General features: G+C 41.1%; 1 protein-coding gene across 3 annotated transcripts in view; it reads right to left on the bottom strand.

Moving 5' to 3' along the window:
• LHFPL6 (LHFPL tetraspan subfamily member 6) overlaps positions 1-25,046 on the bottom strand; it is a 239,916-nt gene extending 214,870 nt beyond the window's left edge. The window contains exons 1-3 of one of the 3 annotated variants that reach the window (XM_038573159.1): positions 24,891-25,046; positions 23,356-23,934; positions 13,122-13,217 (exon numbers count right to left, since the gene is read on the bottom strand). In XM_038573159.1, the coding sequence (XP_038429087.1) occupies positions 13,122-13,217; positions 23,356-23,740 (481 nt within the window). In that variant the 5' untranslated portion in view covers positions 23,741-23,934; positions 24,891-25,046. Of the gene's footprint in view, positions 1-13,121; positions 13,218-23,355; positions 23,935-24,305; positions 24,814-24,890 lie in introns of those variants that run through there. The other 2 variants (XM_038573158.1, XM_038573160.1) reach the window with 2 other exon arrangements.
• Between the last annotated feature and the right edge of the window lie 530 nt (positions 25,047-25,576).

The following is a 25,576-nucleotide window of genomic DNA, read 5'->3' as shown; positions in this document are numbered from 1 at the left end:
GTCAAAATAAAAAATGGAGAATAAAGATTCATTATTTCTGGGGCACCTGGGTGGCTCAGTGGTTCAGCTCAGGTGATGATCCTGGGGTCCTGGGATCGAGTTCCCCATCAAGCTCCCCACGGGGAGTCTGCTTCTCCCTCTGCCTATGTCTCTGTGTCTCTCATGAATAAATAAAATCTTTTTAAAAAATTCATTACTTCTTCTTATTATTCCTATATCTATTAAGGAAAAAAAGCAAGTAGGTGAAACAAATTAATTCCTGGAGTAGATTATTTTATAATAATATATACTATTGTAAATAATATATATACATATTATTATATATATAACAGATCTTAGCCTTCAAAATAAAGACATCTTTTTAAATGTGTTTTATAAAGAGAACTGCTCCTATATAGTTTGTTTTAAGATTAAGAAATACTTAGAAGCTCGGGGTAGCCCTGGTGGCGCAGCGGTTTAGTGCCGCCTGCAACCCGGGGTGTGATCCTGGGGACCCGGGATCGAGTCCTGCGTTGGGCTCCCTGCGTGGAGCCTGCTTCTCCCTCTGCCTGTGTCTCTGCCTCTCTCTCGCTCTCTCTGAATGAATAAATAAATAAATCTTTAAATAAAAAAAAGAAATACTTAAAAGCTTAAAAAAAATACAAAGGAGACCATTTTGAGAGACTGATAATTATTAAAACAGTTTAAATTTAAGAGTAAATATCTGCATCTAAGGAAAAGCAACCAGTCATGAATAGAAAATTTATAAGTCTCGATTTATATAAACTCTTTAAAAATATTTTTAAATCTATGAATTTTTAAATGACAGTGCCTCTTTATTCTACTTTGCCCTATAAGAAAGTATTTGAAATAATTTTGAATCTAGTAAATCCTAACACTATAATTTATGAGCTCATAATATTTGAGTTCATCTTTTTGATACTCTATAGGAAATACATATAAAATATAAAAAAGGAAGCTTGAAATCTTTTTTCCTCAATTTCTCAATTATTCAAGTCATAGATGTTCCCAGGCCTCATCTGAAACCTACACATGGTTCATGGCACCTTCTCTGATCATCGCTGGGGAAACTAAGGTGTGTCTCAACAGAACAGGAACAGTTTTACCACAATTCATCTGTGTAATGGAAAGGGAAGGAACATGCTATAGTGGGGAGAGGAACAGTCTGGGGCTCACTCAATTCATGTTTGAATTCCAGCTTGGTCACTCGCTTGTTCCATGCTCTTGACCCCTCTAAACCTCAGCTTTCCCATCTGTGTAATAGTGCCAACCTTCCCTTACAGAAATGGGGTAGAGATTACAAATAAAAGTGTCCAGCCTACAATGAGTATATAATTGATATTTCATATTATTTAGATAATTCATCTGTTTTTGTGTACTTAAATCTTGTTCTTCCAGCTCCACTGAAGAGCAAGGTCCAGTATCCGTATTTAGTTGGATGATGACCAGGTGAGGTCCCTGCTGACAGATTGCTCATGAATAGTGGGGGCAAGGCACGAGCAGGATTCAGGATGTGGTGCCTTCCTTTCTCAGGCAAGGAGGTGGATCCAACAGGTTTTACTTCTATTGCCTCCTCCCTGGTCTGCTTCATCAAATGAAAATACAATCATGATCACATACGTGGGTGACCAGAGCTATATTACCTCTCCCGGAAGTAGCAGAGCACAGAGCATAGATGTGAAGGCAGAAAGACAATGTGTTAATAAACCCCGGACTGTGATCCAGCTAATGCACACAGAACAATCATCTCAGAAGCTGCTGGTGTACTTACTGGCATTTCACACTTTAGCATATGGTGAAGTAATGATTTTTTAAAAGCATTTTTCCCAATCTACTAGTACTTCATTATCAATACAAATTAAAGACTAGTATCATGAAAATCCACAGATAGCCATGACATATCATTATGGTCACATTTTCCTCCTTCATACTAACTTTTTATGCCCAGAAATCAAGAAGCATAGGTGGCCAAATTTATTCTCAGCCTCACTTTAATTCCAAAAAGTCTATCCTTAAAAAAAAAAAAAAAAAAAAGACTTATTTATTTTTAGAGGGAGAGAGCACACAGACAAGTGGAAAGGCAGAGGGAGAAGGAGAGAGAATCTCAAGCAGACTCCCTACTGAGCACAGAACATCACATGGGGTTCAATCCTACGACCCTGCGATCATGATCTGATTGGAAACCAAGAGTCGGATACTTAATTGACTGTACCACCCAGGCACCCCCAAAAGGTTTATCTTTTGGTCATAAGTGACATGTCACAAAGGCAACTGACTAAAGGATGAGAAGCAGCAAAGGACACTGGTAGCAATTTGGCATTCAAAAAGTTCAAGTTGGGAAGGACACAACGGCCAGGTCTGGAGGGAGCATGCATCTTCCTCTGCCCTGTCCGGTTCCCTCTGCCCAGCTGCACAGTTTCTCCTTGTGGCTCATTTCTAGCGATGGGGCAGCCCAGTACAGATTATGGGCAGCTCCTGATCTTCAGATTTACTTTTAGCAGCTGATGGATAATCTATGCTGACAAGTCTGATTAGAAATCACCAATTTACTTTTAAGTCTTCAGAGACCACAGAGAGGCCAGCATTTACTTTGCACTCAGCTTTATGTACTGTGCAAGTAGCCCTGGAAGAGATATCTCTTCCTTCTGCTTTATTACAATTCAATTTCGCTTGTAAAGTAAACCTTACCCCAGGGGATTTTTTTAAATGTAAAGGTTTCCCTTACCTCTTCTTGGGACAAGTGACTCTTTGGCAACCCCATTTTACACTCATCCCTATGTAAAGCTAACAGAAAAAATTAGCTCATTTTTCACTGTTCAAATTCATAATCATTTTACTAGAGTTCATACAGACTAGATTTGGGTCAGAATGATTTACTAGTGCAACACAGTTGAAGTCAGTAAAATACTAGCACCATGGATGAGAACAGATTGCTCAGGTTGGTGGAGTTTGCTGCTTTACATTTTATGCTAAGAAAACTGGCACAAGCTGACTTCAAAGATGGTAAATTAAGCATTAATTCAAATTTGTGCTGTGACAGGTACTAGTTATTAAGCACTTGGTCTTCCTGTCTCATTAGGAATCAAAGAAACAAAGCTTTCACACTATTAACTAGAAATGAGAGAATACAATATGTTTAATTCATAAGCAAAAACAAGAAAGATGGGGATTCAAACCCTTGGTTCCTCTCTGCATTAGAGCAGGGCAGCTTCATGGTGTGCAGCCTGTGGAGCTGCACGGGGCCACAGCCAGTCTCAGTGCTTCGCCACCACCATCTTGAAATTCCTATTAATTTCTGAACAAGGGGCCCTATATTCTCCTTTCCCACTGGACCCTGCAAATTATATCACCAGTCCTGTATGAGAGGTGTGAACATTATTAATCAGCTATCCTTCCCTCCTTACTAACAGAATAGAAATCATCCATTCAGTGGCTATTCACTGAGACATACTGTGTGCTAAAGATGTGAGAAACTCTTAATAAAACAGAGTCTTCCCCATGGAGTTAACAGGGTAAAGAAAAAATGAAACTGTGAAAAATAATAGCATTTAAATAAGAAAAAATATTTAAATGCTAAACAAACATCTAAAACTTGAACAAAAATCCCATAGGGCAGTTAAAAAGGATCTAGTCCTACGTTGAAAAAAATATACTCAACTTTGCTGCTCCTCTGAGTTTTCTAAAGAGCCTTCTCCTTCTTTCCTCCATGCTACAAACTGACGAGGCACGACCTCTCTAAGCAAAGCCTGGTAACACTTGAGGGCCACCTGCAGCTCACAGTTTCAGGAAATCATTTTACACATCTGAAAAGTTACCATTTTGGAAAGGAGCACAAAGAATTTTCAAATACAAATAAAGGAAAGCATCCAAATGGGTACACTCAAGTGTTCTACTTATCTCCAAAGAGCTGAGTCTGACGTACCCCCAAGAGCTACTGCTCATTATGTGTACTGTGATCATCTACCAGACTGTCTGGCAGGGCAGCCCTAATGAATATCACATTATCCACATTAATTGATGGCTTATGGGTTTCCTCCCAACAGCCCCAATATTGATAGCTACATTTGCTAGGATTTTGAAATAGAAATGTTTGGTGACATGGAAGCAAGAATGCCCTGGGAGTTTGCCAGATAAGACATGCTCTCCATTAATAAAGATCGAAATAAAAAGAAGTAGTCTTAGTCCTACATTCACCACCTTTAAAATACACACTGGCAGCATGTCTCAACCCATATCACTGACAGTTTCTCTTTTTCCTTTTCAGAAGAGGGGCAAACAAGTTGGTTTTTATCTAAAGTAAATGACTGAATCAATCATCATGGAGTAGCAGGACAAAAGCATCCTACTAAAGACCCTGACAAAAATGCCTAAATCAACATGGAGTAATGGCTGTGAACTATCACAGTAGCATTTTCTATTGCTGGCTATTTTAGTGCTGTCTGCTGGTTTGAATGTAACTAAAACAGGAACAGGTAAAACAAGACCATCTTCTTTCTTTTTAAGTTGGCTCCACATGGGGCTTGAACTCACAACCTTCGGATCAAGACCTGAGCTGAGATCAAGAATCAGATAATTTAACTGACTGAGCCACCCAGAGGCCACAGGAGATCATCTTTTGAAATTAACCTGATCAGGAATATCTACATTTAAACAGATCTTTATTTTCAGCAGAGGCCTATTGGCCTCCAAAACAGAAAATTCCATGGAATCTGTCTTCTATTATGAGGCATGAGAGTATTGGACACAAGAAGTGACCTAGCCTAAAGAAAAGGGGAGATTAATAACAGAGTAACATAGAGAACACCGGGCAAACATGTCATAGATTCCAAATTGAATACCTAGGTTTATAATTGTCCAGGATGATTTTAAGCAAAATATAAGCCAAATGAATGCAACAATGGTGACAGGTACAGAGTGTGCTGAGAGACTGTAGCTAGAGGGCTGGCAAACATACATAGTAGAGAGCACACTCCCCAGGCCTCCACCAGGAGGAAAAAAAAAAAAGATAAGTTCCAAAGAAACTCAAGAAAGGCAGGATTCTCTCAAGTTGTACAATCAGAGGAGACTTTAGGAAGAAGCCAACATTCCAATCAGTCCTTGAAAGACAGATTCTGGGTCTGGGTAAAAAGGAAAAGAGGATGAAGGCAAAGGCACAAAAGTGGGATTATGTAGAAAATGCACTGGAAACACAATAAAATCCAGTTTGGTCAAAGTGAGATGCACAGGAAGGATGTCAGTGAGCAGTAATGTGACAAATGGAGCTTGGGAACACAGCAGAGAAGGTCCTTCACCTACAGGGAGCAACAGAGGTATTTAATGAAGGTCCATGATCACAGCCAAGAGGATTGCTCTGGAGGCCACGTGAGGATGGATGGGAGGAAGGCAGGGTGTGCAGGAAGGGAGCCCAGAATGACAGACATTCACCGCTGGCACAGGTCCTCTGGGGTCATTTGAAATAACATGATGGTGTGCCATGACACCAATTGAGAATAATATTTAATGCCAATATTTAATGCCAAATGACTTTTAAAGTGATTACTCAGAGATCATGACTGTAATAGTAGCATGTTTCAATCCCACATAATTACATTTAACAGTAACTTTCTCGTAGCATATTCAAGACAATAAAATATCTCGTCATTCTAGAGGATTCAGCCTCTGATGTCAAAATAATTTACTGGGTTACGGCACATTCTTCTGCCCCATCTCTACCTTCAATACCAAAATACATTTCATCTTCCTTGTACAATATACTTGGTAGTTTTTAAAGAATTATATACAATGATTAAACATATTTTCTTTTTATTTTACTCAGCTCAATTCCCCTGAGGATCAGAAATGAAAACTCCCAAACTCCTGTATTGAGCTCTAATCTTAGAGAACATCACTTCAACACATACCTGCAAATATCACTGGCAAGGTTCATTTTGTAAAGATAAAGTAACGATCTGGCTATATAACACAGTACTGAAGCCTGCTGTTGATAGAATAACAATGACATCTTTCTGAGGGAGAGTCGAGTGACCAAAGCCATGAATTTATAAACTCCTTGAGGTCACAGACCTGTATTACATTTACTTCTTTGTTTCCCATAGTAGTGATCACAGTTTCCAGAACAAAGCTGCAGCAGGATTTTAAGACTAAAGGAGAAACTGTGTACAAAACTGTTTGTATATTACAAAATGCCATATTAAAAGTAGCTGATGTTAGTTGACTTGGAACTCTAAAGAACTTTTTTTTTTTTTTTTTTTGCTTTCAGTTAGTCTCTGGTTATTCAAAAGAGATAAAAATATAGACAGCAGTAATCAGGCTACAAATACATGGGGGTGTATCAGACAAGACGTGGAGGGTTAAAGAAAGAAATGTCACAGAATCTGCAGATCATATAAAAAATTTCACCGTGATGGAGAAAACCCACAATATGGGGGCATATGCTGTAGAAGAAAGAAAAAGAAAAGAAAAGAAAAGCCAGGGAGGAAGGAGAGAGGGAAGGAACCCACTTGGCCAGTTGTTGAGAATACCTATACAAATATCAATTTCACTTCAAAAAATAATCTACCAAATACAACCAGATACAAAGTCTGTTTACGAGGTTCAGAGTAATAAGACACCAGTTAGATAAGATTATTAGTTCAATTGGTTGAAGAAATGCAGGAGTGTACAAAGCAAGCTAAAAGTAGATGGAAATATAGCCAATGTTCTCACTTTATAGGTCTTTACTGATCTGCTTCTACTTATTTATCCTCGTTAGCTAGAATATTCCCTAGCACGGAGCAGGAGTCAATAAATATGTGTGTAATGAATGAAGCATATTAGCTTCTTAAGTTAAAGTTAGGTTTGAAATTTTAAGTCAAATGAGCTATGAGTAATAGCCACCATTTACTGAGCATCTACTATATTAAGGTATTACATGACTTACACATATTTAAATTCCACAAAACCCCAATGAGTTGGGACTACTATTAGTCCTAGTTGAAAGAACTGGGGCTGAGTGGCAGTAATTTGCCCAAGATCATGAAGCTAATGAGTGATGGAGTTCAACCCTGTCCACATAGATCCTGTGTTCACTTGCTTCACACAACATATGGCCATAGAATAATGCAAACACATGAACAGAAGGCAGTACTTGAAGACTTGCTAATACAAGAAAAGTACTAACATTTCATTTACTTACAGTCTCACAGACACAGTTTTTTCCAGGATCTGATTGCATGTAAAATTCTGAAGCATCCCATGTGGGGGAAACTGTTGTTATTCTAATCTTATGCTGTAAGTAATGCTACAAAAACAATCTGCCACAATTTACAAGCCTAACAAGCTAAATAGAGCAAGTATAGAGAAATGAAAACATTTCCTTCATCCAATATTTTCTACCATCTTAAAATCTCATCAGATTCAGAGTCCCAGATCGGCCCTAACTGGACAGTGATATGATTATGGTAAAACCACTCCACACAAAGCATAATTGTCTGAAATTACACTGAAGTTCAATGTACATAAAACGGTGCCACACAGGGAAGAAGAGCTCACTGCTGTGTAATTTAATGAAACCTACTGAGTGTCAAGGGCACAGGCAGCCAAACTGAATTCTAAATGGTGGCCTACCAGGAGGCTATAATCAGGATAGCCACCAGTGGGTGGATGAGATAAACTGAGTTTCTTCCACCAGACAATCAAAATAGAATGCCATCTTTATGCATGACACCAAAAAAAAAAAAAAAAAAAAAAAAAAAAAACAGTTAAACTATTCACCCTTTGCACCTCTGCTTTTTATTTTTTTTAACTATGTGGTCATTTCTAGACTCTTTCTTCTCCAAAGCACCTTTTTGTTAACAAATACCATATAGAATTTTTTTTTCCTATTTGGCTTTTCTTGTCATTTCGTTTCCAGAAAAACAAAATCTAGTTTTACAAAGTGCAAGCTTCTCTAATCTCACCAGCAGAGTAGCTGTTAAGCAGCTGACACTGTCCAAGGGGTGGCGTGTAGAATCAATGATTAAGTTAGACACAGCTAGAAGCCTGATTTCTAACCAGGACTGCCACATGGCAAAAGGAAGTGTCAGGATTTAAGCCATGCTGTATTAAAAGTAAATGAAGTAGTACTCTCTCATACGAAGGTTTTCAAAGACATATTTTCCTGAATCTATGTATTTAACTGTGACATTTAACCAGCCACCCACTTGACCTTCCACCTTAAAGTCCCACAGAACCTGAACCACAAACTGTCCAGAACCAAATTCATAACCTTGCCTCACAAAACATGCCTCCTACGGACACCTCACTCTCCATAATGGCAGGCTTGTTCCAAGAGGCACAAAGACATGAAAATAGAGAGTTACCAATGAGGTTCATTCTCACCAACGATCAGTTGTCAAATCACATTGACTATATTCCATCTTACCTTTTATATCTTATATTTCCTAGAGTCCAGAGCCTCACTGTGTAGATCCCTAAGGCCCACTCAAATGAAGTGCAGTCTGGTGAGACTCTATCTTACTGAGGGATGTGGAGGGTAAGGAAACAAGGAAATTAGGCCAAGAGTGGATCCAATAAAGCAAGGTAGGAGAAGATCATAATTCAGTGATCACACTGCCACCTAGGCTGACCTCCAATGATTGGGAAAGCATTTTATGAAAGCATTGGATCAGTAGCAAAACATTTCGTAGTACTCATTGTACCCTGCCTTGGTCCTTTTTTACTTTTTCAATGGGCTTAGGAGAAAAGATTCAAGGTCTATAGACAAGTTTAGCTAAGGCTAGCAGAAGCTCACCTGTTCCATGGCCTGGTCAATAAACAAGATCCTGAGGACATCAACCAAATAACATCTCTCTGAATCCTCTTAGCACCTGTATCACTTTTGTCAGTAAAATTTCTCATATTAGAGCTTGTGCCTTTTGACATCAGACACTGTCAGATTCCAGTAAGTATCTAACATGGGGCCTAGTACCTGTGCCATTCTGCAAAACAGGAGCTTGATCAATATCTGCAAAGTTGAACTGGAAAAATATATATACAGAAGATTTCCAAACAGAACACATTATATTAAGTATCAAGCAGACAGAAAATTCTCATTGTCTATTTTCTCTCTGGCACTTTGTTAGACTCTAGGGATACTGTGGTAAATAAAACAGAGGAGGTCCCTATCCTTGAGGTATTACAACCAATTAGGAAAGGCATTATACACATAATTGTAAAGATTAAGTAATCACAAGTATACCAAATGCCATGAAGGAAAAGTGTAAACATAATAGATACAGCAACATGGAAAAAAATTACATATTGGTACCTTTTTCCACTCATTTTTCATTCTATTCCATTCCTTTGAAGGGTGCACAATTTTAGCAGTTCTATCCCCTAACCAAATACCTAGACATTGGATCTACCTATGTATTCAAATAATACACAGAAAAATTCCACAATGATTTTTTCTCTTTTCAAAATATACAAATGGGGATCCCTGGGTGGCGCAGCGGTTTAGCGCCTGCCTTTGGCCCAGGGCGCGACCCTGGAGACCCAGGATCGAATCCCACGTCGGGCTCCCGGTGCATGGAGCCTGCTTCTCCCTCTGCCTATGTCTCTGCCTCTCTCTCTCTCTCTCTCTCTCTCTCTCTCTCTCTCTGTGACTATCATAAATAAATTTTAAAAAAATATATATACAAATGATTATTACCTCTACCTCAAAAGGCCTAGTATACGTGAAAAGAATCCAGGAGCTTTCCAGCTAGCTACCTCTCAACTTAACTCTCCAGTAACGTGCCTTAAATGAACAGAGTTCTTATATAAGCTGGTACAGGGATAAACAGCATCTCCCTGCACAAACATTCTTTATTGGTTTCTGATCTCAGGAATATCTCGAGTACCAGATCCTTAACACTAATCCTTCCAGCCTTTCCCTCTCCAGCCTCGTCTACTCACCCTCCCTCATGCTTTCTGCCCTGAGTGCCTCAAGGGCAACCTGCATGCTCACTTGGTAGGCTTTGAGGTTCCCTCCCTGGCATGCTCTTCCCTCCTCCTCTTCCACGTTTCAAGTCTCAACTCAAACCTGCCATGTCTTAGAAAGCCTTCCTTGGCACCTCATCTAGGTCATGATTGTCCATGATGTACTTTTTCTTCCTAACATTCATCAAGTTTGTATCTCTATATTCATTTTGGGGGAGTATTTGATTAATGTTCATCTCTCTTACTAAAATTCTAGGTAGACAAGAACCATACGTTACCATGTCAGCATTCTATCTCCAGCTAGAACAGAGCCCGACACAGAGGAAGCACTTAAAAATCATTTGTTGAGGGGATCCCTGGGTGGCTCAGTGGTTTAGTGCCACCTTCGGCCCGGGGCGCGATCCTGGAGTCCTGGGATCGAGTCCCACGTTGGGCTCCTGGCATGGAGTCTGCTTCTCCCTCCTCCTGCATCTCTGCCTCTCTCTCTCTCTATGTCTATCATAAATAAATAAATAAATCTTTTCAAAAAATCATTTGTTGAATAAATGAATGAGAAAAGCACCACTTATAGTAAATATTTCTTCATGTTGTCTATACTTTTAAGCCTTGTAAACACCAGGGTAACTTCCCTTGGAGCTAAAATTGATTATTCTTCCTCAGAACACTTCTAGAGGAATTAATTCTTGCTTAGAAATAACTATAGAGACCATAAAGGAATTAGCTTTACTTGAGGATTACAATTTTCCATTTAAATTAGGTTATGTAACACCAAATGGGAAAAACAAAACAAACAAAAAAAAAGTGACATCCTAGCATATGTCGCATCATAGAAAATAATAACTGTCCTTGTAGGTCCTTTCTAGACATGAAGAGAACATGGAAAATCTGATATTTGTATCCAAGACAATGGTGTACACATAGGAAGGAAAAATAATATGGGGAGCTTGGACTGTTATGGGAAGTCATTTGTAGCCAGGAGTGAGGAAAAGCTATCTGGACTCTGACCGTGAACCATTTGCCCTTTCCAGCCACACTTACCCTGGAAAGCCATGGTTCCGTAGAGAATCCAATGTTTCCTGTTTGTGCCTAATCCTATCCAACATCATTGACTGCTATCTGTTTGCTACCCACATAGATGGCACATTTATGGCTGGCTGAGAGGACGATCCAGGTAATGTCAACATAAGATAACATGAGGGTATATGTTTTAGTGAAACTCTAGAGCTGAGAGGAAGACATCCACATTTTACACAGTGACTCTCACCTCACCAAGAAGCATTCTAACAGGTGAGGATTAGATTCAATCACAGAATTATACTATTTTAGAGTATAAGGGCTATTTCTTTTTTTTTTTTCCAAATTTGATATGACCAATATATGAGAATGATAAATTACACCGGAATGACAAAACTACATTTGGTGCCTCATGGCCCTCAATGCAGCTGATTCAGGGAAGATAGATAATAATCACAGAGAATATGAACTCATAGGTTCAAGGAATACCTAGTTTCCACTCTTGTTCTGCCTTAATATGCAACGGTACCATGACTAGCTAAGCCAGGACAGGAATCGATCAGGTCTGAAGCTACAAGAGTCATTTAGTACAGGTAGCTGACAGCAATTTTTGTCATAAACCTGTTGACAACAGCATTCACTTATTTCTTTCTAAATAAAATAAAGGCATAGTTGGGAATGTCAACAATTTCTACAAAACTGAGATGTATGCAATCAATCTTACACCTACATCTTCTACATCTTGTTTATATATTTACACATTCATTAGTTCCTGCACTTTTAGGGACAGAAGAGGAGAATGCTTGGGAGAAGCCAGCAAAGTTTAATAACACCAACAGTGACTTCAGCTGTCATCACAATCCTCCTCTCTGAAGCCCCCAAACACTCTTGAGCGCAGTCCACAACCCTCATTTACACACAAACATGCACACAATTCTAAAACAGAAATATCCACCTTGTGGGGCTGTGTAATAAATTATATCTACGTACATACATTGTTGTGGTGACAACAATACTTATTATTTTAAAAAATGTTTTGAAAAGGCCTGGTTTCTTATATAAATAGAAATACAATATTACTGAGACATTCATTCGTTCACTCATCTATCCATTTAAAAAGAGGAGCAGCAAAACCTATTTACCTTCTACTTCAGAAATGTCTTCAAACTCTTGTTCTCTTTATTCCAGCAACTTCAGTAAAGCTCCCACCACCTCTGGCTAAGACTGCTGTTACAGGCTTCTCACTCCCTTTCCTTGGTTTTGGCTATTCCCCAAATCAATCTTACTCCTCGTGGCTACTAGATTACAGATGATACAGTTCCTAAGTCAATTCTACCCATAACCACTCAAGAGCTTTGGTTTGATTAGTATAGAATCCTCACCATGGAATATAAACAAGGACTTCCACAAACCTGACTCCACCTGTAGTCTCCACTTCCAACTTGGGGCGCATCAGACCTGCCCCCATTCCTTATAATATGGTACCATTCTCTGAACTCACATCAGATCTTTTCATGACTCCTTGGCTTTGAGAACCTGGTGTTCCCCCTGCCTGAGGGCCCAGGGAATCTTCTGCTCACCCTCCAGAACCAGCTTAACTAGCACCTCTGCTCTGAAGCCTTTGCAGACCGCTCCAGACAGAAAGTCATTCCCTCTGCTGTGTCCCTCCAGCATTTTGTTCATACTTCAGTGGACTGTGGCGATTCTTGATTAAACATCTGTAATTTTTGTCTATTCACTACAAATCCCAAAAGTTCACAGTATGACATGATCCTCCACTTGCCTGAGGTAGGAATTTGAATTATGTATTGTATTTTAGCAAGGGTCCAACTAGGGACGCAGAAGCTGTCCTGAGGTATTTTAAACATGGATAATTTAATATAGCACAGGAAATTGGTTACACAGATGATGGAAAAGCCAAAAAACCAAACAGGAGATAAGGAGGCAACCCAGAAACTGGTGACAGCAGGAAACTGCTGCCATACATTAGACTGGAGTGATGTTGGGAAAAGATGGCATTACCAGGGGCTGGAAGAATTGAGCTGGAGTAGGATTATCACAGTGGCTTCCTGAAGGAAGCTGGGGCCATAAAAGGTAGAGCATTCCAAGAAAAGAGACAATTGCTGCCACGGATACTACCCACGGAAGAGCTAGAGAGGGAGAAATACCCTGGCTTCTCTCTGCTTCCTGTCTTCCAAAAGGGCTTCCCATTGGCTGAAATGATCCAGACGCCAGGTGCCAAGAGTTCTGGGAAATGTGGACTCCTGCAATAGAGAGACAAGTGGGAGAAGCGTAGGATAGAAAATAACTGGCACACTGTTACGAGGCTGGCAAACACCTGGCTTGGCTGCTGAGTGAGACTCATCAGCCAATCGCTGTATTCAATAAAATGTGCAAGTGTGTGTAGGTATCACGAGTCCTTTAGATTGTAATTATACCTTACATGTTGGTTTCCCTCCACAAGACTGAGAGCTCCTCAGTTCCTTAAAAAATTAAAAATAGAAATACCATATGACCCAGTAATTCCACTGCTGAGTATTTACCCAAAGAAAACAAAAACAGTAATTTGAAAAGATCTATGCACTCCTGTGTTTACTGCAGCATCATTTACAATAGCCAATATATGGAAGCAGCCCAAGTGCCCACCGATAAATGAATAGATAAAGAAGACGTGGTAAATATATACAATAGAATATTACTGAGCCATAAAAATGAACGAAATCTTGCCATTTGTAACACATGGAAGACCTAAGGGCATTATGCTAAGTGAAATAATTCAGACAGAGAAAGACAAATATCATCAATTTCACTTATATGTGGAATATAAAAAAACAAATAAGCAGGAAAAAATCAGACTCATAAATAGAGAACAAACTAGTGATTGCCAGAGGAGAGATGGATGGGTGGGGATACATGAAACACGTAAAAAAGATTAAGAAATACAAACTTCCAGTTACAAAATAAATGAGTCAAGAGTAAGAAAAGTACAGCATAGAGAATATTGTCAATAATATTGTAATAATGTTGTTTGGTGACAGATGATAAGTATACTTATCGTGGTGAGCACGAAGTAATATATAGAATTGTCGAATCACTATGTTGTACGCTTAAGACTGGATACAACTTTATATGTTAAGTATACTTCAATTAAAAAAAAAACTGTAAAAAAGACTGTGGGCTCCTTAATAGGAGGGACCTTATCTCAATTTGTATCCAAACAGCTAGACGTTATTTGGCATATAATAGGCACTCAATACTGTTAAATGCCCATAAACACTAGTCCACTGGATTTACTATGTATCTTAACTCAACATTTCCAAAAGCTTATTCTGTTGTCTATTAATTCAAAAAGATCTTATTGCCTATCACAGGTAAATAGGATTCTGCTATTCCCAAATAAGTTTGTGAATCACAGCATTAGGCAGATAGTATCTTAGTCCACTGGGGCTGCAATAACAAAATATCACAGACTGAATGGCTTAAAAATACCAGAAACTTATTAAAGTGTCAGTGTGGCTGGATGGGGGCCCTCTTCTCATTGGATCCTTGAGGGGCAGAAGGAGAAATGAAGCTGTCTCTGATTTCTGTTACCAGTGGCATTTATTTCATTCATGAGGGCTCCACCCTCATGACCACATCACCTCCCAAAGGCCCCAGCTACTGCTACCATCTCATGGTGAATTAGGACCTCACCAAATGATTTGGGGTGGGGTGGCCAAAATTTTTTAGACCATAGCAGCTGGTTTCTTTATTGCAGAAAATGAACAAAGTTCACCCAGAGCTTTTAAAATGTGCTTGAAGAGAGAGTTGTATTATGCAGCATCATTTCAACACAGAACACCTTTTTTTCCCAAAGGACTAACATTATTCAGAGACATCATAAGGAGACACTGCTTTAAATGTCTTCATATTCACGGCATTATTTTATTTCATCTCTGAAATATTTCTGTGAGGTAGAAAAGAACAAGATCACATCATATAAATAAAAATGTTGCTAAAAAATAATTAAAACTAAATAATTCATCGTCAAGTATTAATTGAACCTGTAAGATGTCATTTACTATTCCAGTCACTGTAGGGCCAGAAGAAAATCATAAATCTTGGTTCCTGCGCTATTTGAAGGCATCAGACATATGAGAAAAACAGAGAACCATAAAATGGAAATTTCTTTTTATACAACAATATTTTTATACTTGTTTCAGTATATCAAAGTACCTAGTATTGCTTGATTATTGAAAGTATAAGACACAGGAAAGGTAAATTATTTACCAGAGTTATAATCAGGTCATTCCAGAGCTTACATTACCTTTGAGCTTCATGAACTGTAAAACCAAATCACTAGCCGGTATGACATTTACCGTATAAAGAAAAAATACCTAGATCCCACAATAATTAGTCAGCAATATCAATGCACCAGAACTAGAACAACGTTGAAACCTCATGATCTTCTAAAAATAACCATTCAGAAGTCCCTAGTAAATACCTAGACTTCTCAGAGTGATCTACCTAAAACTCTCTTTTTTTCTATCACAAACATTTTAATGATAAAGATTGACAATGTCAAACATTATCCTTCATTTCTATAGAAAGATCCAAGGTCCTTGGTTTTGTTATCTAAGAAATGTGTCCTCTGGAATTAACATTATCTTTAGCCTTAACAAAGGATTATTACAAAGGCTTCTAACACTGGGGTACTTACACTAGGAAACTCAGTCAGCATATAATAATGGAAGATAACATTCTTCTGTTAAGTAATTGTTAAAAAAACTTTAGTCAAGTGTTCTGGCATTCTCCCCTAATGGTGTCTCTCCTGCATATCACATTATTAATGTTAACCTGCAATGCATTTTTTTAAAGATGTTAAAGATGTTATTTATCAATTTGAGAGAGAGCGTACACACACAAGCAGGGTGAGGAGGGTGGGCAGAAGAGGAGGGAGAAGCAGACTCCCCACTGAGCAGGGAGCCCAACATGGGACTCCAACCCAGAACCTTGGCATCGTGACCTGAGCCAAAGGCAGACACTTAACCAAATGAGCCATCCAGGTGCCCCTGCAATGCATTTTTTGAGAATTGGCAATAAGTTGCCAAGTCATGTTACTAAAAGTGGTTTTATCACACTACAAACATAGAGGGAGGACCAAGGAACAACAAAAAATATTTACCTATGTTGAAAGACATTATGATCCACCATGGTCAGATATTCTGAATTCTGCATGATACAAGGTGGAATTTCAATGAACACTTTATCATGGGTGATAGCATTCACAGCACAAACAAAAACTAATGAGATACCTTTGGGTGTCACTCTCTAAAGTTCAGTGTTCTCAGCTGCGAAAAAGAATAAATTGCCTGCCTCAATGGGGTAAAATGAGAACAGAATAAGTTCCACACAGTACTGGTCCCTTCAGGGCGCTGGGCCTAAATAAATTAAACACTTAATACTATGCTGTCCCCATTCCTCCGGGGAGATGGTAATCGACAACATACTGAATTCTCTGCTGTAATGAAATGGATTAACTTCCCATAACCAAATGTTTCTCGAATCTACTTGTTCCTGTTTATTCTTTCCTGTAAACATCTATTGGTACACCCAGGAATTAGTGTCCTCAGAACACATGGAGGGTGATATCTTAAGAAAAAAAAAAAAAGAAGAAGATGAATTTTAATGACATTCATGAATAACTTTTGAACCCGATGCTGGTATTCTGGTATTCCTTCTGACCACACCCAGCACACGCCATAAGACACTCTTACCCAGCTGGAGGTAGCAGGAGAGATCAAGTACTCACAGTGTACCAATAATGACTATATGCCCAGTGCAAATTTTATGCACCTCATGATATCATATAGGATGATGTAAAGCTCTCCAGAGTATGTGTTTTGAGGTATTTTCTTTTATGGGAATGGTTATGAATCACGTTCCTCAGTTTGCTTTCTTTGTGACAACACACTTTTATATAACAGTTCACCAGTGTGCAATCTCTGCATCAGAGAGGCTAACTAACCCATACTAACCCTAGTATGGCTCCAGTGGTATCTAGCTACAGGTATGTTAGCTGGTGATAACAAAGGGAAGTAAGCTAAAAGTCAAATGACTCTCTTAGAAAGACTCTACTCCATAGAAAGTAAATGAAGACTTGGACCCTGTCAAAAATATCAATCGAAATAATTCTAGGTTAAAGGTCTTGCACAGCTGTTTGCATGATAGGCCCAAGTGCAATGAATAACCCTTTATTCCACCATCTTAATTAATTACTACCATTAGCATTTTTTTTTCAGAAATATAAACTTAGGAAGTAAAAAACCTGTCACTCAAAACAGGTAAAAATTGAGTACATTTGGCAGTAAAGAAACCAAGAGTTCAGTACTGGACCACAGAACAGTTGGGACTGTTCAGCAGCTGTGGCTGTAAGCAGTCACAGAGTGAACCTCAGAACAGGGCCAGAGCTCCTGGAGCCTGTATGACGTCTGTGTCTGCAAGATGGGGCAGGGGAGGCCTGGCCAATGGGCGCATGCAAACCTGGCTTCTACTACTCTGGGTCAGATGATCCCAGACTGCTTCTCTCTTGGCAGCTTCCACTCTAAATTTGAAGCACAACTGGAGGAGACTCATGGTGAAGTTCAAAGGAGTCTGGTAACTAATCAAAATGTCTCCTCCCCCTCCCCCCTCCAAAAAAAAACAAAAACAGAACATAAACCAGCAACAATGCATTTGCAGGCTGCAGGATACAAACACAGCATAGGAAACAATGGCAGACTTGAAATTTGCAGGTGGAGTCACAAATCAAAATAGTCTTTATCTAAGCATAGCATGGAAGATTTGGTTCTTCTGCTTTCTGAGTGTATACACAGGGCTGATGTCCACCAGTAACACCTAAGATCTGTGAGCTCAGAAAGAACACAGCTATAAACTGGTCTGTTCCTGCTAATCGTGAAATTTTACTGCACATATCACATTATCCCCGAGGTAACTATGGATAGAAGGAGATTGATACTCCACACTTAGCTTAGCAGTAGACGTAAGCCTATGCCCCAATATTGATATCATATGGGGTTTGAAGTGAACAAAATCGGTTCATGTTTCTCAAAATGTGGCCTGGGGACCATCTGTGTTCTGAAACCCTTGGGGACTCTGTTAAAAGTGCTTTACCTGTGCCCCACCCAGACCTGCCAAATCAGATTCTCGGGGTCAGAGCTGGACCCCCCCAGGAGAAATAAACTCCTAGGGTGCTTTTAGGCCCACTAGAGAGTTCAAAGAACATTGTACTGAATTTTGACGTTAATTATTGATATGGAGAACTTGAAAGTTTCATAGGAAAATTTGAAAACCTTGAAAAACTTTTCAAAGTAAGCCTTTAAAATAAGAGTTCTCCTGGGTTAAAAAAAAAAAAAAAGTATGTACAAGAAAACTTTACATGGTGATCATGACTATTTGAAAATGTAATTTTAAAACATTAAATACAAACATATAAAATTTGGTGTTTTAGATCTTTAAAAAGATCAGCTAAAAAAAAAAACATCAGCTAATTCATTGACATCCCTGCCTTTAACGAGTCCAGAGCTCAGAGTGGACAGTACCTGTGGCATTTGGTTCGGTTATCCACAGTGCTGACCCCTCTCGCCCCTTCCTGGCTGGCAAAGCCCCGCTCGCACTGCCACACTGCCTAGCTTCCATCTGCACCCTGTACCTCTAGACAAGCAGTGTATGTGGGACATATGGCTGGGAGGAAAGGTGTGGCTGGTGGCCCTGGAAAGTACCTGTCTTCAGGCAGAACACATCATCTTTTTCCCTAGAGACGGTTAAGACCAGGAGACCTTTACCTTAGTCGAAGCCAATTTAAGTGCCATCTTGCCTACTGGCAGAAGCTCTGACCGGCTGGCTCCTGAGTGTCCTGCTGGCCTAATCTTTGCTTTTGCTAGACGTGGTTTCATGGAGTTCATCAAGGGTGGTGTTTGCCCATCTTTCCAGTCTGCTATATAGACTTCACATCTTTCAACTGGCAATCCATGACAGAAAACCCACTGCATAAAAACTACAGAGGGTGTGTCAAGGTGTTATTTTGAGTTCTCCATCTATAAAATCTTGTTTCCGGCATAGGGAAATGGTAAATGAAAGTATACACACACACACAGTCCATATTATATATAACATACATATTATAATTATAACATGTATATAGTATGTATTCAGAGAGAGAACCTCAGGAAAATGATTCTCTGTGACAAAGACAGGAGAGTTGTAACAAGGATGTCCCTCAGCCAAGAGGACGCTACACAGACAGTATCTTTCCACAGCCCAATTATAGAAATCTATGTCAGATTGTAACACAACTGAATATTAACTAAGTTCTGAAAGTAAACCATCTACCAGAAGTCCCATATTTCTATAATATGAAATGGTTAACCGAGAACAGGGTTCTCAAGGTATGGGCTCAGAACCAGCATCATCTGGAAACTTGTTAGAAATGCAAAGTATCAGGCTGCTCACCAAACCTACTGAATCAGAAGTTCCTGGGGAGGCCCCAGAAATCTGTTTTTAAAGCCCTGGGTGATCTTGATGCATGGTAAAGTTTGAGAACTGTAGGTTCAGATCTCAAGACAACTCACCCGGACTTTACCTTGTTGGTTAGGGAGGAGATGAAAGGAGCAGGAGTACAGTAGTAAGCAATCATAAGGTGTAACTCAAAGAGAAGGAAAAAGAGCCCTGCCTCCTCCCCCACCTGGCCTCAGAAGTATTCTGATTTCTTAAAATCAGAGCAACCTCTTCCAGTTAAGATACAGTCACTAAAAAGCCACTATGCCCATTAATATGCCAACACTTCTCATTTATCTTACTCCTTAGTGGTCACTCGACAGATAACCAGAAAGGAAGGAGAGCATAATGTGGCATATCATGTGACAAGTCAGACCTAACATGGAGCAGGGGAAGGAGAGTCACAAGTCCTCATCGTAAAGGGATGACAGACAGGTCCAGGTGGGACCCTACCGTGAAGGGACTCTGGAAAGGCAATGATGCTTTCAGCAGACAGAGAAAGTGATGCTCAGAGGAACACTTCATCATCATTACTGTCTTCAGCAGCACTTAACTATCAATTAGCTGAGAAGATGGGTCTTCCCCTGGCTTCTTAGAAACAGGACACCCTCCAAACTGGAAAGGTCACCGTTTGCTACCGATTAGCATCCTGTACCCATTTTATACATACATGTGACGCACATACAGGATAAATGTGGAAGAGTATAAATGTAGGACTCCCTCCCGTGCTCCCTTATTACAGCAGCAACAGTACTTTCTTAGGGCAAAAATCAACACATTCAGATCCTGACATTCACAAGCACCAGTTATAGAACTTACAGCAGACCTGATATGTCTTTACAACGTCCCCCCATGTTTTATTTACAGGGCATGCAAGTCAGGCATTTTCCCAACACATGCATTAAAAAGTGTGACATTAATGTTTAAAAACTTTGTGGGAGGACTTCATGACGACACAATTTTATATTCAACAAACAAATCCAATGTGAAAACCTGTTTTCTCAGAGCACCATCACCATCCAATAGGCATGCACCCATTTTTATTCCACACTGTACTTCTCCAAGGCTCTCTGCATGCCTTTTAAAAACTCAACTGAGAGTAAAACTCCACCGAAGCCAGTTTTTAAAAATTATGACAGAAACATGACTTAAAATGTAAGATGGAGATGTGGCAATTAAAGTTTATGTACAAGCTGCCACAAGAAAAGCACAAATCATTGATTCCTTGAAGGACTCCTCTATGGGGAGCAAATGTCATATGCAACAGTCTATCTTGCTTTGCTCTGCCTGTTGACAGGTGACATTTTAACCTCTAACCAACCATAGCAAGACAATTCAAAATTAAGGTTGACACTTTGTCCTTTAACTAGTTCCAAAGTACTGCAGGGGTTTTACTGCCTGATGTTACACCATATGTGCAAACTCTAAACACAGCAGGCAGGGTTAAGCAGGACGCCTCTGTACTTTACCATTTTTCTGCTTCCTGTTGTTTTTGGAGCAATTCTAACTTTAGCTAAACATAACCCTTCTGAGTGAATCATTTTTAGTAAGCGAATCCGCCTTATAGCAGAGTACGCTGCATGTTGACTGTATTTCTGAAGCACGGCCACCTACAGAATTCAAAGAACTCACTGGCTTGGTATTTTGCAGTTTTTAATGAAACCCACTCACTTTATGAAACAGTTCATAAAATAAAATTATGTATCACTTAAGTTTTTATGTATAAAACCCCAAACAATTATGAGATGAATAATGGGAATAACTATTTTTGAGGCTGTTTTTCAACTCGTCTACCATTAAGCAATAGTGATGAATGGCAGATTTTTCAGAACCTAGTCCATAACTCAGGTTATTTTCTCATTTCAAATTTACTATTAACTTGAATAATGGGATGTATTTACTTACTTGTGCCCTCAAGAGGTCTGAATCAGAAAAACCTTTTAGGTCTTACATTCATAATTATTTTTTACCAGGTAGGAGAAAGATATATGAGAAATGAGAGAATACCAACTGCTAATAATAAACTATATCCTAGCTTAACGTCAGTGACTCTTGCCAAGCAGAGTTCATGAAAAGCATGTACAAAGGGAGAAAAGGTCCATTTAAAAATGCACATAACTTCCCCAGTGATCTTTCCCTTTGAGTTTTCTGTAAAACAGAGCATTTAGCTCTATATTATTCCAAAAAAATCTATACATCACTTACAGAGGGAAGCATAAATCTCATGGGTCTCAGATTCACTTACTGTTGCCTTCCTTCATTATACATTTAAAGATAATCAATAAAAACTGATTTCTCTTTGTATTTTCCTGTTCTGCCAGAAATAATAGCAGTCCCTGCCCTAAAATGAAGGAAAAATGGAAAGTGAGATATTTACCATAAGCAGAGAAAAAGAAACTGCCTATGCATTTTTCCTGAGCCAAGTGAAACACAAACAGCAAATCAAGTTTATCCTTAAAGAAAAAAAAAGTTTTTTTTTTAAATACTCCTGGCATTAATTCTATTTCTGAAATCTGTGGTATCAAAGAATTTTCAAATTCTGTATTTATATCTCAGCTTTCAACAACTTCTTTGTGTTTTCTAATCATTTTACTTTACTTCTATGTAAATATATATATTTCATCCAGTAGAGGAATAAAGAACCGCAAGCAACTCTTGTCATTTATTTTAAAACACAAACCTTCTTTGCCCCTTGCCTTTTTAATGCAAGGGTTTTCTTATTCAAAATGTCACCTGAAAGCATTATATCAAATAACCCACAATCATCTGTTGGGGTTCCTCCAATATACAGAGCCTACCTGAGAACTAACCATTTTAATTTTTTTCTTCTTCTTCTGTATTCTTCACAAGACTGTAAGAAAACCCCAAATGGAAGAGGAACAGACTTTTACTTTGTAATGAAGTTACAAATACATTTTTATATGTTTTCCTGGCTTCCTATTTCCCTTCATTCTGTGCTATCCACAGGTTGTCATATTTTAGCAGGGTGGACTATAAATCAGACAAGTTCAACCCGTCAGTTTGAAGAATGGAGGTGAAAAGCACAGTGGAAAATATATAAAGTATAATTAAAACCATATGATCAGAGATATTGAAGTAATACTTGTTGGAGGAAACCCAAATAGAAATCAAACCTTTTCTGGTGTTAGTGAGACTCTCCAGTCCATCTGGGACAAGCACACAGTATTTGCTTTCTTTTTTTTTTTTTTTTTTTTGCCTTCACAGGAAGAGCATCCAAGGAAGTTAAATCCTAACAAGATAATTACGCCTATAGCTGTATTTGTAAGCATAGTGAAATCTACAGTCGTTCATGTAAAACTGATCTCTCATTTAAAACAGTAGTCATTTATTTAGAAATATAGTTTAAGACTAGGCAAGGGTCAATTTTACACCTGCCAAAGAGAATTAAACGCTTATAACAGCAATGTTGAATCAAGGATCTTTTCTACTCTTCATCTCTAAAGACCTGAAGACGCCAGTAAGACACAGATAATCTAATTGCTTACTGTTGAACAAGAAGAGCAGGAAGTCATAAAATCTAAACTATCTCCCCTACTTCATTTAAACAGTCTCAATGTTACTGCCTCATATAGGTTGTACTTAGCAGGCCAATGATGTATATATGTCTAAGGAGGGTCAGAAATTAAGATCTCTTGAAGTTGTAAAACAGTTCCGGTAAAAAAAAAAAAAAAAAAAAAAAAAAAAATCTTGACTTTGGCAGGCTATCTCCAAAGCTATCCCATGTCTCTCTCTTTCTCCAGAGCATTCCAAGTGCCAATTATAAGGATTTCTGCAGACAGCTGGAACATAATTTTCAATACTGCTCTGGGATTCCAGTAATCAAGTCAAATCGAACAAGTCACTTACCCCCCAGAAACTGAATTCCTCCAGCCACTCTTCCCACGGTCCTCGAGATGAGCTCCGACACACAGCAAGCCATGAGGGCAGTGAGAGCCACCAAGAGGAGGAGGCCACAGCCCAGGCCTGTCACGATGGTACAGATCCTCCATTCTGCACTGGGGATGCCCTGGAAGGAGGCATAGCGCCCACATTCCTCTACCATCACCATCATCTGCCGGCTCTCATCATGCACAGGGTAGGAGCACCTCCGGAAAGTACCAAAGGACACAGACTTGCCCAGCTGTGATCCCCAGAGCCAGTAAGGCATAAAGAACCCCACACAGGAGGTGGCAGCACAAAGAAAGGAGAGCAAAGCCCAGATCACCCCGGTACAAGTCAGGCTGGATGCCATGTTTCAACAGATAGGGCAAAGAGGACCCAAAGTAACAGTTCTGGGATTGCAGGAGTGAGTGAAGGTGTGCAACCACCAGGGAACGGCAGGCAATCCGCAGTTCTGTGATGCGGGCAGGGGTGTCTAGGAACGGAATGGATCTTCAATCTTACTGGCCATCAACTTCCCATCCTCTGTAGTAAAGATGATGGTCCCTGGCAAAACAATGATAAGCATTAGAAAAGTTAAACGTTTTTAGAGAAGCGACACCACCAGTTCAGTTGGTCTGCAACTGTTAATTAATAAACATTCAAACTTGCCTCAACACTTCAAAAGCGGGAAGAACTAATTCTCTCTGTAAACTTCTCTACAGTCCAGGTTTTGTCAAAGTAGCTCAAAGCCTTCTCAAGTCTCCATGTCCTATAGATGCTCCCAGATTAACTCTTGACAGCTATTTACTTAAAGAAATGCGTGGCTTCTGTTTGCCAAGTCAGTGAATTCGTTTCACATGCTCGCGGTAAAAGTAATGTAGCATTTTTACTGCCAGTAAACATAATTCCGAATATCAAAATAAAGTGAACCATACCATGGTTTGTTTATTTGGCTTGCAAGTTCACGTTCCTAACTTGTAGCAACTTTTCCGTGTCCCTTTAGGTGCAATCACTGTGCGTGAGCCCGAAGACAATAATTAGGGCAGTCCTCGCAGTTGCAGAGCACGTAAGTCAGCGAATGCTTCAGACCGTCCGGGCACCCGGCGCGGATGGAGCCACGGGGCGCTCGCCAGGCTCGTTCAGCGGTCTGTGTGGGTTCCTTCCGTCTCTACCTCTCCTCTAGTGTCCATGAAACAAAGCCCAGGCATCGCTTCCTTCTGATTCATCGGTTCCGGCGAAACTGTTAGGCCCGCGTCTCCCGCTGCACGATCCCGCGTCCGGTGGAGAAGCAGCGCCCTTCCCGGGGCTCCGCCTGGAGCCCGCTCGGCCCGCGCCGCTCCCGCCCGCCCGTCCGTCTCTGCGGGGCGGTCCTGAGCCGGTCCCCCGGGTCTGCGGGTCTGCGGCTCTCCCGCGGCTCTCCCGCGGCTCTCCCGCGGCTCTCCTCCGGGCCCCGGCCCCCGCTCCGGCGTGCCCGCAGCCAGCGCCGGCCCCCCGGCCCCCCGCCCGGCCCTCGCCCCTACCGTTTCCTCTCCGCCCGCCGCCCTTTTCCAGTCCAGTGCGTCACTCCCGGGCAGCCTCCACCACTTTTTTCTTTCTAGATCGCGTCCACCAGGCAGCGGCGGCGGCGGCGGAGGAGCTCGGCGGGCCCGGCCCGGGGCTGGGGGACGCGGCCGCGGGCAGGCGGGCGCGGAGGGGCGGGGCGGGGCGGGCGGCGGGGAGGGGAGCGGAGGGGAGGGGAGGGGAGGGGGGCCGCGGCTGCAGCTGGGGGGCCCGGGCGGGCCGGGACGGGGCGGGGCGAGGCGAGCCCAGCGTGGGCCCCCGAGGGGCGGGGGGGCAGCGGCCGCGCGCAGCCGGGCCCGGGGGTCGCAGCCCGAGCCGCGGCGGGGACCCGGGGCGCCTGCTCACGCGGCTGGCGGCTGGCGGGCGGGTCACCCACGGCGCCCGCAGCGCCCTTCCTCGGCCCGGCCGGAGGGGGAGGCTCTCCCGCGGCGGCTCGGCGGGGCGCGGGGGCCACGCGCGGGCCGCGGAGCTCCCCCTGGCAGGCGGGGCGCGCACCGCCCCCTCCCCCTCCCCCCCCCCCCCCCCCGCGGCCGGCGGACCGGGACGCGGACGGGGACCCCTGCGGGCAGGGCGGGAGGCGCGCGGACCCACAGGTGGGGACCAACCCCGCCCTCTCGGCGCTCCCGCCGGCCGCGGCTCGCCCGCA

This window comes from Canis lupus, chromosome 25 (genome assembly GCF_011100685.1).
Source record: "Canis lupus familiaris isolate Mischka breed German Shepherd chromosome 25, alternate assembly UU_Cfam_GSD_1.0, whole genome shotgun sequence".
NCBI classification, from domain to species: Eukaryota; Metazoa; Chordata; class Mammalia; order Carnivora; family Canidae; genus Canis; species Canis lupus.
This window is presented reverse-complemented; position numbering and strand designations above follow the sequence as displayed.